Here is a 14,221-nt window from a genome sequence, read left to right on the forward strand (position 1 = left end):
GGTAAGACACTGGCAGAAAGAGAGAATTCTGGGAACTAGTGAGCGTATAGAGAATCAGGAGAGCATCAGGGGACCGATCAAGGGAGACAGACTGAGGATAACAGACCAGTAAGACGGCGTTAACCAGTAGGGAGACTCAGGGAGACTCTGAGGAGACTTGAAGGAAGAAGTGGGCCAGGACTGAAGAGGTAACTAACCACATGGTAGACATAAGATAGTTTAAATGGGTTAAATAAGTTACGAGCTAGTCAGGGAATGAGCCAATGTTTATGGCCTAGGCATTTATTAATAATTAGTTTCAGAGTCAGGGCTAGGAAAGGGAAAACAGATTATCAAAATTAGTTTTTCAAGATAGGGTGTTTCTGTGTTACAGCCCTGGTTGTCCTGGAACAAACCAAGCCAGTCTTGATCTCACAGAGATCTGTCTGCCTCTGCTTCCCAAGTGCTGGAATTAAAGGCATGAATCATTATTGGGGACGGAGGGGGTGACCCATGATGATTGTTTTTTAACAGCCATTTTCTTTTAGAATTGTCATTGTTTTATTATTGTGGGGTTTGCATATCTATCCATAGACAAGATCGTTGCTATGTAGCCTTGGCTGGCATGGAACTCAGAGAGATTTTCCTGCCTTGGCACCCTGTAAATATAAAAGCAGGGTGTGGCTCAGCGGTAGACCACCTGCCTAGCACTCCGAAGGCTCTGACTTCTGCGTGAGCACCACAAAAGGAGAAACATATACTGCGGCTGGAGAGTTGGCCCAGTGGTTAAGCACTGCTGTTCTTCCAGAGAATTCAATTCTCCGCCCTCGCATGGTGGGGTCTATGACTCTGGTTCCAGGGACTCTGTTGTTCTCTTCTGATCTTTGAGGGAACCAGGTACACGTGCAGGCAAAACATCCATGCACAGAGAATAAAAATAAAGATTAAAAAAAAAAAACAAAAAAGCTAGAGCCTACTTAGGACGCTCACTGAAAAGCTAGCTGACGACAGAACAAGTTTTGCCTGAAATCCTGTTCCCCATCTCATCCCGCTGAACTTAGCTTCATTTAATTTGCTTTCTTCCTTTTTTGCTTCTTGTTCCTTTTTATTGTCTTCCTGCTAATCTTTGTTTACCCAGGTTCTGACTTTTTTTTTTTTTCAACCCTACAATTAATTACTCCAGATGGCTGACTCCTTGGAGTTTTCCAAGCAAACAAAGCAGGCAGGAAATAGAAGCTTCCTGAGAAAAGCAGCTTTCTCCAGTTGGTCGGCGTCGGAGAGGGGCTTTGCTTTGGACCTTGTTTGTCTGCCACTGCTCTACCTTGTCACAGCCGACTTCTGATTCAAGGGAAGAGTTGAGTGCGTTTCAACCTTTCCTTTTAAAACTTGGTGCTGATACCCTGCTCTCTCGGGACTCCTTTGCTAATCGCTGCTTGTCTGTTTCATTAGAATGCCTGTGCTCCTTCCACTGACCCTGTTCCCCAGAGCAACTTCTCCACACTGGAACCTCTAGCCTAAAACTGCTTTTTCACTGTTAGGCGCTTCCTGCCTTGTTGGAGGGTAGGCGCTTGACGGATACGCAACTTTTGCTCTACGCTTGTGCAAATGGCCTGCTTGTGTCTTTGGTCGGTCGCTGACTGAGTCACCTTGTAGTCCCCCACCCCACCCCAGGTTCACACCAGCACTGCCTTTCTCCAGAGAAAGGACCGCCTTAACTATAGGGACCACAAGGATCTTGGTCGCACAAACCCATAGCATCCGAAATGACACAACGACCCTTTAGTCCCTTTAGTGGCAAGACCAGTGTGGATGACTAGAGACGATGACCACCCTCCTAAATTCTCTAGTCTGCTTACAGCCCAGAACAAGTCACGGGATCCACACAAGGATAGAGCTGGGAGGGTTGCGAGCTGTGTGTACGTCTGTCTACTGAAGAATATACCTCACTACTGCCTGGAGCCAACGCTGGGGGCAGGAGCAGAGAGTTCATTAAGAAAGAGTACAAGCCGGGTGTGGTGACAGATGCCTTTGATCCCAGCACCTCAGAGGCAGAGAAGAGAGGAGCTCTGTGAGTTCAAAGCCAACCAGGTCTACATAGGGAGTTCCCGGCCAGCTGTTTCAAAAAACAAAGGAAAGAAGAGAGAGATGGAAGGGAGGAAGGGAGAGAGGAAGTAAGGAAAACAGACACTTCCAAGGAACAGAGCAGACAGAAAAGGCCGGAGCTCAATGACCACAACCTAAACTTACACGTATCAGATGATATCTGTGTGAATATGTATTTGTATGTGTAACACACACAAATGTCCTGCTTTTTTTTTTTTTTTTTTTTTTGGTTCTTTTTTTTTTCGGAGCTGGGGACCGAACCCAGGGCCTTGTGCTTCCTAGGTAAGCGCTCTACCACTGAGCTAAATTCCCAGCCCCTAAATGTCCTGCTTTTTGTTTATGTGAGTACTCTGTTGCTATCTTCAGACACACCAGAAAAGGGCATCAGATCCCATTACAGATGGTTGTGAGCCACCATGTGGTTGTTGGAAATTGAACTCAGGACCTCTGGAAGAGCAGTCAGTTCTCTTAACCACTAAGCCATCTCTCCAGCCCCCAAGTGTCCAGTTTTCATAGCAGCACTATTGATTACGGCCAAGATGTGGAAACAACTGAAAACATCCGTGTGTGACTAAACAAATAGGAAGTGGTAAGTAGGTAGTGGGATATTATTTAAGTTTTGTTTTTTTTTTTTCTTTTCTTTTTTTTTTTTTGGTTCTTTTTTTCGGAGCTGGGGACCGAACCCAGGGCCTTGCGCTTCCTAGGTAAGCGCTCTACCACTGAGCTAAATCCACAGCCCCTTTTTGTTTTTTTCTAATTGAGACAGAATCTTACTATGTCACTCTAGCTGGCCTGGAACTTGTGTGGACAGGCAAGCATCAGACCCAGTGGGCTTTTAACCACTAAGCTATCTGGAGCAGTATCTGGAATATTAGTGTAAGCAAGTTGAATCGTTCCTGCCTCGAGAAAAAAATCCACCTGTGTGAGCGCATGGAGGCCATGAGAGGAAGTGGGAGGGGTTGGGGATTTAGCTCAGTGGTAGAGCGCTTGCCTAGCAAGCACAAGGCCCTGGGTTCGGTCCCCAGCTCCGGAAAAAAAAAAAAAAAAAAGATAAAAGAGAGGAAGTGGGAGCCTCCAGAACTGGAGCCATGGATAGTTATGAGCCTCCAGGCAGGTACTGGGAATAGAACCTGGCTTCTCTAGAAGAGCAGTCAGTGCTCTTAACCACTGAGCCAGCTCTCTAGTCCCAGAGCATTTTTATACTTATTAAAGATGAAATTACTATGTTCCACATTTTTTTTTTCAGAGCTGGGAACTGAACCCAGGGCCTTGGGCTTGCTAGGCAAGCACTTTACCACTGAGCTAAATCCCCAACCCCCACTTTTTTTCTTTTCTGGCTTTTGGAGACAGTTTCTTTTGTGTAGTCCTGCCTGTCCTGGAACTCCCTCTGCAGACCAGGCTGGCCAAGAACATGCAGAGAGATCCACTTGCCTCTGTCTCCCGAGTGCTGGAATTAAAGGCATGTGCCACTAGCAGTGGGCTAAATTCACCAATTTTACAAGAGGATTGCAAGGTCTTCTCCCTGATTAGACATCTGAAGACAAGCTGGCTCAGTCACCGGCAGCTATACTGAAGTCAGCCACAATTGTTTTTTTTTTTTTTTTTAACCAGGATTCTGCGCAGATTGCCACAGCCCAATCCAGAAATATGGTCTAGAGATAGATGTTCAGAAGGTGTTCCCACCAGTATTCAAAGAACATAGGCTTCGCTAGGCTGCCTAAGGCAACCTTCCTTCAATGGATTATTCAAGGTCGTCTACTAAGGGAGACATCATGCCAGTTCTCTATGTAGAAAAGTAATTTTAATTGTAAATGACTGTGTGTGTTAGGTTTGGTGAAGTCGTCTATATGAAATACACTTCGGCCAGGCAGTGGTAGCACATAACGCTCAGGAGGCAGAGGCAGTTGGGTCTCTCGGTTCTAGGCCAGCCTGGTCTACAGAGTGAGTTCCAGAACAGCTAGGGCTACACAGAGAAACCCTGTCTTAGAAAAGAAAACAAACAAGACAAAGACACACTAGACAAAAATGCAAAATGAGAAAGTAGCTGTATTTACACACACACACACACACACGTATTCTCTTTTTTTTTTTTTTCGGAGCTGGGGACCGAACCCAGGGCCTTGCGCTTGCTAGTCAAGCGCTCTACCACTGAGCTAAATCCCCAACCCCACACACATGTATTCTCACACAAACACACACACACGTCTCTGAGTGGCTGCCTTTGCTCGGCTGTTAGTTTTCAGAGCTAGGGATGGAACCCAGGGCCTTTGGCAACACTTTATCACCGAGTTAGACCCTCACCCCTCAGTGATATTGTGGGGATTTTTTGCTGTTTTCAAAATTAGATCATAAAAGGCACCAGGGTTTCCTCCTTCCTCTCTACTAGACGGTCTACTCTGGGCACAGTTAACCTTGGATATACAGAATCCTGTAGCAAAGGGCTGAGGCTTTCTGCAAATGGATGTGCACTGCTCCTCGTGGAAGCCGAGCCTCCAGCCCCAGCCATGGTTGCAGACAGCCACCTGCAGTTCCAACCTACTTTTTGTTTAGGAAACAGGGTCTCTCTATGTAGCCTTTGCTGGCCTGGAACTTGCTTTGTAGACCAGGCTGGCCTCAAACTCAGCCTCCTTTGCTTTGCCAGTGTTGGGATTAAAGGCATTGGCCACCATACCTTGTTTCCTAGCCAACGTCTTAACTCGTAACCTCATGAGAGACCTTGGCGAAGGCCTGTGCTTCGAGTGCATATTCATTCTGAGGAGATGGACTTAATATGCCAAGATGTCTGTATTCCCTGACAAAAACATTGTTCACAGCAGCCAAGACATGAAGCCTACCTTAAGTGCCTGCTAAGGGGAGCTAATGGAAAGAAAATGGGGTGTGTGTCTACAATGGAATATTTATCTTCTATGTCATTGTTTATGTTCATTTTATATGCATGGGTGTTTTGCCTGTATATATGCCTGTGTGCCTGGTGGCTTCAAAGGCCAGGGGGAAAAAAAGGCACTGGACCCTCCGGACCTGGAGTTATCCCCCAGGTAACTGTGAGCCACCGTGTGTGTGCTGGGAGTCAAACTCAGATCCTCTGGCAGAGCAGTTAATATTAACTGCTCTTCTAGAGCTCCTGAGTTCAATTCCCAGCAACCACATGGTAACTCGAAAAAAAAAAAATCCCTATGTAATAGGATCTGATGCCCTCTTCCAGCCATGTCTGAAGACAGCCACACTGAACCCACACACACAGAATAAATCTTTTAAAAAATAAAAAAAGGAAGGGGGGCGAGGCTTGTTCAGACTTTAAAAAGAAGGAATGCCTTTAATCCCAGCACTTGGGAGGCAAAGGCAGATGGATCTCTATGAGTTTCAGGGTCAGCTATGAATTAACGCTATTAGTTCTTTTTTTTTTTTTTTTTTCAGAGCTGGGGACCGAACCCAGGGCCTTGCACTTGCTAGGCAAGCGCTCTACCACTGAGCTAAATCCCCAACCCCAACTCTATTAGTTCTTCACAGGACCCAGCCCCCCCCCCAATAATTTAGTCCTAGTGATTTATTTAATCAGTTTTATCTCCAGGATTACTGGGCTGTTACCCCAATCTATTTTTCTACGCTAGGACTGGCTATATCCCAGCTGTGCTCCCCAAGTTCCTTGCTGTTTGACACTCTCCCGGGCTGCCTTTTTCCCCATCAGTCTGTTCTCTGGGGGCACTTCTTTTAGCCATGTGCTCCTGCTCCATGCAGTCTAATGGAGAGTTCTCTGCGTTCTCCTCCTCTCTCCTTCTTCCTCCTCCCACTCCTCTCTCTTAGAGGTCCCTAGCTTTGACCCCCTCCAGTCCGATAACTGAAACCCCCACCTACCTCTACTCTCCCCAGTATTTGGCTATTGCCACTTTAAACCAGTCAGATTGGCCGCAATGTTCATACGATATCACTCAGCGTAGTTCAAATCTGCTACCTTGACTGCAACCAGATCTTAGGGGCTGGTATTTAACGTTTAAATACATAGCATCACCAGACCAAACCCCATCCATGTGGATCTCTGAGTTCAAGGCCAGCCTGGTCTACATAGAGAATTCAAGGTCTACATAGATCAACCCTGTCTCAAGAAAAGGAAGAGGAGCGGTTGGGGATTTGGCTCAGTGGTAGAGCGCTTGCCTAGCAAGCACAAGGCCCTGGGTTCGGTCCCCAGCTCCGAAAAATAGGAAAAAAAAAAAAAAAAAAAAAGGAAGAGGAGGAAGAAGTCGTGCCATTTACAACACCAAACTCAGATTGTCAGGCTTGATGGCAAGCACTCTTACCCACTGGGTCATCTACTAGGCCCCAAAGGCATAGCTTTTCATCAGAAAGAAGGAATAAATTCAGGAGATCAGCACAGTTATAGCTCACTACTATTGGTTGTGCGTGTGAGTGTACGTGCTAGCTTTGAACCTGGCTTTTCTCCTGCCTCGGCCTATGGAACGCTAGGACTGCAGGTGGTGGTGCTTCCACACCCGGCTCAATGGATTGTATTTTGAAAAAAAAATTCTGAAGTGTAGATTTTAGGTGCTCTTTCCACATAAATAAATAGAGTATTTGAGGTCATGCAGATGCCAATGAGCTCTTTGAGCCAGTCCACATTATACACATGCTTCAAAACATCATGATATAGGATACATATATACACAAGTTTGATTTGTCAACTGAAAAATAACATCCAGTTTTTAGAAAGAGAACTATTTAATTAAAGTGTTTCCAGATTCCTTGTCCCTCAGACTCTGTGTAAATTAATGTTTATTACTTCAAGGCAGTAAGTCGGGGATACATTTTTACCCAGCAATGAGCTGCTCATAAACTAGATCTTACTATGAGAGAGAGAGAGAGAGAGAGAGAGAGAGAGAGAGAGAGAGAGAGAGAGAGAGAGAGAATGATATATAGACTTGGTGTTCTTTGTACCTATGTGGTCTGGCCGGCCCTCTAGAGAAGTTTGTGTTCCTGCAAACACTGCAGTCATTTTGGCTGGTTAAAAAGCTGGTTATATTTTATTTTTGTTTCTGAGGACATAGTCTCACAGAGCTCTCAGGCTGGCCATCCTCCTGCCTCAGCCTCCTGGCATTATAGGTATGTGCCACCAGAGAGCCTGGCTAGATTTACTTTTGTTTTTCAGTTTTCAGTGCAAACCCAAATTCTTGTGAATGACAGGTAAGTGTCTGCACCATGGAGTCCCTCTTGTGTATGCACAGGCGCGCTACAGCAGAGGATGCTGGGACAAACCGGATCCAAAAAGTTCATAGGCACGAAGAACTGGGAAACAAACACAGCGAGTTTTGTTTTTTCTCCCTTACTCTCCCTCCTCTAGTTCTCCTCGACAACCGTCAGACAGGATGAAGACACGGGCAATTTATTCCACATCACCTGAGCCACAGACAAGGCCATGCTGAGGCAGAGGAGAGCAAAGCTGGTCCCCAAATCCTCCTCTTCTCGTCCTTTGTTATGATGAGTGTAGACCTAGTCAGTGGTGTCTGGGTTGGGTGGTAAGGCGATGTTATCTGAACTTAATGGCTTTTGGTCATCCTGAGTAGGATCCAGGATGTCCGCCTGGCTTTTGGAGATCTGTGAGGTATTCATCAGAGACACTGGCACTGAGCTGCTGCAAGTAGCGTTGATGGAGGAGCTGCTCATAATCAGGCTCCAGAAGTTTTTATGGTTGAGGTAACAAAGGATCCCTAGCGGGGTGGGGGTGGGGGGTTGGGGGACAAGAAAAAGGGGGCAACTGAGAGTGGCATGGAAGGTGACAGGTGAAGCAGGCTGAAGGGGAAGGTTCCCTTACAAACTTCCGGGGGTCGGGGGGGGGGGCGAGACCTTACAGACTTCCGGGGGTGGGCGGAGCGAGACCTTACAGATTTCCGGGGGTCGGGCGGGGGGGGAGAGACCTTACAGACTTTCGGGGGTCGGGGATGGGGAGCGAGAGGGGTTGCCTGCCTCTTCCAGCCACACAGTCTCTGCCCCGACCCACCTAAGTCCCTTCCTCCCACAGGGTCCTCTTAACCACTTACCACAAGTTAAATACAGAATGAGCACGAGCCAACCAATGAAATAGCTCCAGCCGATGGGAACCGATATATTCTTCTTCAGCTCGTAGATCCAGAGGTTAACAGGGAACAACAGGAGGGTGAGGAAAATTAAGGTGACTGGGAGGCAGGAGTGGAGAGATCTTATTCTCACCTAAGAATTGCACAGGTGGTCTGCCTCATCTGCCGAGCTACAGCCACAAATCACTCACACTGAGGAAATCAACCCCTCCAGTCTCCAGCAATCAGAAAACATACTCCCGCTCTCACTTCCCTCCCCTCTCCCTCACCGCCCCCAATGCTTGCTCCACCCTACCCCTCACTCCCAGAGAAGAGGGAGATGTGCCCCGGGACCATGTGGGCTAGGGAATTAAGAACCTTTTTCAGAGCTGGGGGGCACCTTCACAGAAGCTCAGGATGATCCCAATCAAGCCAAAGAAAGGCATTCTCTGCAGGCAGGGCAGGTACGGCAGATGAAGCCACACGGTGAGGACAAAACCCAGCCCTACGGCCAGGATGAAACTTATCTTAGCCACCCCAAAAGCTGGATGGATTGTCCACATCTTAAAATTGTCTGGGGGGGGAAATGACAAAAATAGGGAGGAACTCAGGATTCACAAAAATGAAATGCAGTCAAGTCAACAGATAATGGGGAGGCGCACATGGTCCGGAACCAAAGAAATCCTGTACAGTTGAGATTAGGGAACAATCCTTTCCTGCAAGTAAGATTCCTGACCTAGAGACTGAGAAGGCTCGGCAGACTCCAAACTAGCAGTTAAAAGGAGACTAGGCCTAAAAACTGGGCAAGTTCAGGCAATTCAATTACTAACAGGAAAAAACAAAAACTAAAAACCCAGGCTCCAGCCTTCACGCTCAGGTAATGGAATGTCCCAGCCACCTGGCCTGTGGGTCAGCAGCAGTTTCCAGTCTTTCTCAGCTACTTCCTCAGTTACAGTTTCCAGACCCCCCAGCAAGTTTCCAGTCCGAACTCCCCGGTAATGGGATGTTGGTAGAGATGGAACCAACAGATTAACATAGAGGTCACCTACCCCAAAATTCCCTAGTGTGCTTTAAATCGGGCCTGTGAGCTCACTTGGGTGTCTGTCTTGGGAATGGGGAGACCCCAGCATGCTAGACTTGTGCAGAATAAAACATTCTTTGAGTTTACATACTACTTGAGTCCAGGGTGTCAATCTTCTGCAAACCATGGACCATTACAAGACTGCTTGAGAATTTCAACCACTTGAATATATGGATTAAAAAAACAAAAAATAAAAGCCAGTGTGCTGGCTCATACTTCTGAATCCAGCAACAGCTGAGATAACCATGGGTTCAAGCTACACGGTGAGTTACAAGCCAATCAGGACTACAATGTAATGTCTCAAAAAAATAAAAATAAAAATAGAAGACAGCTACTGTGGCTCACACGGTTAGTACCAGCACTAGAGAGGCCCAAGTGATCAGATCTCTATGAGTTTGAGGCCAGCATGGTCTATATAGTGAATTCCCGGACAGCCAGACCTACATAGTAAGGTAAGACTCTGTTTCAACAAAACAAAACAAACACAATAAAAAATTTAAAATGCCAGGCATAGCAGTGCATGTCTTTAATTCCATCATTCCAGAGGTAGAGGCAGGCAGATCTCTTTAAGTTCCAGGCCAGTCTGGTCTATATAGCAAGTTCCAGGACAGCTAGGGCTATTTAGAGGAAACCTATCTTAACAAATCAAAAAGAAAAAAAAAATCAGTAAGAGTAAATAGAGAGAAAAAAAATCAAGAACATAAAAAAATAGAGTAAAATAAACATGAATAGCAATTCTCAAAAGAAAAATACACAAATTAACAATGGACTCATGAGAGCTTTAGTGGCGCTTTCTTTTCAAAAGAAATCTTGCAAATGAGCTTATAATTTTAGACCCAGCAGCCTGGAATGACCCTGAGATTGACCTCAAAGCATCTTCCCCCATCTTCCCTACAGTGCAGGGCAGTCAGCTCCTTTGGACGGAGTCTAATTTGGTTAATGACCATGGTGCCATTGTCCACACCTTCCAGTTTGTTCCTTTTCTGGCATGACTGCACTCTTTAGAGATCCGTTACCCAGTGCTCACTAGAAACTGGCGATAAGGAGCCAGATTCTTCCCAGAGACCAGTTCCAAAGGCTTCCTTCCCCGCGATCAGATATAGGTAACCAGTTTTCTGTATTAGTTACCTATTCATCACTGTGGCTTAAGTACCTGACGAAATGACTTAAAGTGAGAAAAGCTTATTCTGGTCCCTGGCTTCAGAGACTCTAGTCCACGGTTCCTTGGCTCCAACTAGTTGGGCCATCACAGTGGCAGAAAGGTGTGGCATAAGCTGAGGAAATTGTAAATTCTTCACTTATTAGGAGACAGAAAGCACAGAGAGGAAGACAGGAAGAGGTCAGGGCAAGAGAATGCCCCAAGACAAGCTGGAGAGATGGCTCACAAGTTAAGAGCTCTTGACGCTTCTTTCAGAGGACCTATGTTCAGTGCCTGACTCTCAGATGGAGACTCACAACTGTAACTCCAGTTCCAGGGGATCCGATGCCCTCTCCTAGACCCTGTGGGCACCAGGCATGCATACAGTATATAGACACGGCACATAGATATACATGTAAGCAAAAACACTCATACACATAAAATAAAGTTAACATTTATCTTTTTTTAAAAAAGGAAAAGATGGGCTGGAGAGATGGCTCAGTGGTTAAGGGCACCGACTGCTCTTTCAGAGGTCCTGAGTTCAATTTCCACATGGTGGCTTACAACCATCTATAATGGGATCTGATGCCCTCTTCTGGTGTGTCTGAAGACAGTGACAGTGTACTCATATACAAAAAAATAAATTAATCTTTTTTTTTTAAAAAAAGAAAAGATATCCCCTAATAACCCTCCCCAGTAACTTCCTTCCTCCAATGAGGTCTCGACCCCCAACATTGCCAGAGGCTTTTGAAATTGGATTCTGTGACCTGGGCAGTGGTGACACATGCCTTTTAACCCCAACACTCAGGAGGCAGAGGCAGGCAGATCTCTGAGTTCAAGGCCAGCCTGGTCGACAGAATGAGTTCCAGGACAGCCAGGGCTACCCAAAGAAACCCCAGTCTTGAAAAACCAAAAACCAAAACAAACAAAAAGTCATGAGCACATAAGTCAGGTGTAGTGGTTCATGTCTCTAATACCAGCCTGGGGGCTGAAGGTGGTGGCTCAAGGCTATAGGCTACATAACGAACTCTAGAGCAGCTCCAATCTTCTCATGTAAATAAGGTCAGTTATTCCTACTCGTGTGGCTAATGCGAGGTCCGACTAGGCAAAGAAAGTAAGTGTACCATAAATAATATTGTCATTAAGATATAATCCTGCTGTGTGTGTGTGTACATATATATCAATAAGATGTATACCTGTTTTTGCTTACATGAAGGAGAATGACAGATGAAAAGGGACATCCAGAACTGAAGTGGTGAGGGACACCACCAAATGAAACATCACATCAGAGATTAAACAGTTGTGAGAATTCAGCGAAGGAAGGAATAAGAAAGCCCAACAGTACAAGGGAACCCTAGAGCTAGCCCAGAGAAGCAAGACCTCAGGCAGGAGGAAAGGAAGACAACAGGAACCAGGAATGACTGCAAGAGAATGTTCAGGGGGTCCTCTCAAGACTCTGGGTATGCAAAGCTAGAAGGAGACAGTGCCTTCCAGCTGAAACAGTGTTATTCAGGAATGATCCAGGCACTTCTCAACATTCTTAAAGGAAAGACCTTTGGACTTTGCCCAAAACAGTGACATCGTCTCCTGGGCCAGACAAACTGATTTGGCCAAACCAAAGGAAGAAAATGATCCTGACCTCATCATGCCATCTTGCAAGTCAAATGAAGATGGCTGATTGGAGGGAACGAGCCAGTGAGGGACACCATGAGGTCAGGGCAGTCTGGAGACCTGGGATGGGACCAAGGAACTCACCTTCCTCATTGTCTGAGCTGAGGCAGCTTTTAGATATGCAGATGTACAGGAGTCCTGTGGACATACTGTGGATGGAGGTGTAGACTCTCTTGGTGATGTTTTGGGGGTAGCGCTGATGGAAACGACTCTTAGAAGGATACAACCATTTCTTGGAGAAGACCATGAGCAGGAGCAGGAGGAAGGCCAGCAGGCTGAACTCGGAGGCCACCACCTGGGCCATCCAGCGGGAGCTGTGTGCCAATTTCCATTGAAGGGGCAATAGGGAGTGGCGACGATGCTCTGTGAGTGGCCGCCTGCTCCTGCTGGGAGAAGGGACAGAAGTCCTCCCCGAGTCCTCTCTGCTCTGCCCAGCTCACCCTTCCTCCACCCTGCCTTCACCGTCCCCTTCCCCTCCCACACTCACCTGGTCTTTATCGTCTCAGATTCTTCCACAGTCAAGTCAGATTCCATCACAGGCCTAGAGTCTGAGCAAGAATGGGGGGACCTCTTTTCAGGCACCTGAGCTCCAGATCCAAGAGAAGGTCCCTCCCCATCCCGCTGAGCAGACCCTAACTGCCATGGAATATTGCTGTGGTGCAGGGAGATGGGGGATGGGCCGTGGACTCAGCTCCAACCCTTCTCAAAATTCTATTCTCTGGCTCCAGCCCCTAATGTGGATCAGACGTCTCCTGCTGGCTGCTACTCCCCCTTTACTCAAGGTGATGATCTCTGAGAGACCCCCTTTCTCTTAACCCCAAATGCTCACTGACAGGGAAGAGAAGATGTGCCCCTAGGAAAGAGCCAAATTCCTTACATCTCTCGTCTTATGCTTCCCCCAAACATACATCAACCTTCCTACTGCTTCGCCAGCTTCTCCACTCGTCTCCGTTCCAGTCAACAGTGGTCAGTCTCCTCACTCCGCTTCTCTTAACTCTCCCTTTCTTTCAACAGGTACCTCTTACGTAGCTCAGGCTGACCTTGAACTCACTATGTAGTTCAGGGCGACTAAATCGAAAAGCAAGCAAGCAAGCAGATAGGAGAGGACATAACTGTTCCTAGGTGTGGTGGAGGAGAAAGTTTATTGCAGGTGGGCGGAAGAGCACAGCCAGAGGTGAAGGGTGGAACCAGGTACAGCAGCCAGGAGGTCCAAAAGGGAAAGGATAACCAAAATGGCTGATTATATTATATAGAGAAGGGCATCTGTGGGAAATGCGGCCCAGACCTTGGGCTACAGAGTTTAGGCTAGTGACAGTGTGCCAGCCAGGAGGACCCTGAGACTGAGGGGTGCTGGGAGAACTTGGTGGTGCATCAGCTTTGATGTGTTAAATAGGGACCTCAGCCTTTGTCCCAGGTTTGAGACCTAACTATGACCTCAGGTTTTACAGGAGAGGCACCATCCTTGGCCTTTGAACTTTTCTTCTTCTCATCTTTTCCTCTCAGTACCTAAGAGGGTAGGCACAGAATGAAGACAGACCTGGGGGGTGCCACACATACTGAATTTTGAAGCCTCTCTTAAAAAGGGGGGTTCTGATGATCAAACTCAGGTTGATAGGTTCAACAATAGCTTTTACCTTCTGAGCTGTCTCTTGGCCCCTCTGTGTGTTTGTTTAAGAGAGGTCTCAGCTGCGTAGCCCTGGCTTTTCTGGAACTCACTATGTAGACCAGGTTGGCTTTAAATTCACAAAGATTCACCTGTTTCTGCCTCCCCAGTGCTAGGATCAAAGGTGTGCGTCACCACCACCAGGCTTCTGCTTTGTATTTTTAAAACATTTAGGGCTGGAGAGATGGCTCAGTGGTTAAGAGCACTGACTGCTCTTCCAGAGGTCCTGAGTTCAATTCCCAGCAACCACATGGTGGCTCACAACCATCTGTAATGGGATCTGATGCCCTCTCCTGGTGTGTCTGAAGAGAGCGACAGTGTACTCATATACATGAAATAAATCTTAAAAAAAAAAACAAAACAAAACAAAACAAAACTAACATTTAATGTACTGCTTTTTTGGGGGAGAGGATCTGATGTGTCGTCACTGTATTGCAACTTGCTCTTGAAACTTCCACAGCATTAACTGGTTCTTCATGGAGTAGTTGCGTGGAGTAGCTGCAGAGGTTCAAGAAACAGGCCTTCTGAGGAGTGTGCAAGCTCCT

At 46.7% G+C, this 14,221-nt stretch overlaps 1 protein-coding gene across 21 annotated transcripts; it reads right to left on the reverse strand.

Annotated features, from left to right (window-relative positions):
- Nucleotides 1-6,773: 6,773 nt before the first annotated feature.
- Nucleotides 6,774-12,733, reverse strand: Odf4 (outer dense fiber of sperm tails 4). 21 transcript variants are annotated; one of them, NR_199629.1, is given in 6 exon segments: nt 6,774-6,919; nt 6,952-7,665; nt 8,109-8,277; nt 8,524-8,697; nt 12,098-12,399; nt 12,501-12,654. NR_199629.1 is itself a non-coding variant. In NM_001440105.1 (6 exon segments), coding segments are annotated over 5 exon segments (699 nt in total). In that variant the 5' UTR covers nt 12,548-12,654; the 3' UTR covers nt 6,774-6,919; nt 6,952-7,621.
- Nucleotides 12,734-14,221: the final 1,488 nt, after the last annotated feature.

This window comes from Rattus norvegicus, chromosome 10 (genome assembly GCF_021556685.1).
Source record: "Rattus norvegicus strain SHRSP/BbbUtx chromosome 10, alternate assembly SHRSP_T2T, whole genome shotgun sequence".
Classification (NCBI taxonomy): domain Eukaryota; kingdom Metazoa; phylum Chordata; class Mammalia; order Rodentia; family Muridae; genus Rattus; species Rattus norvegicus.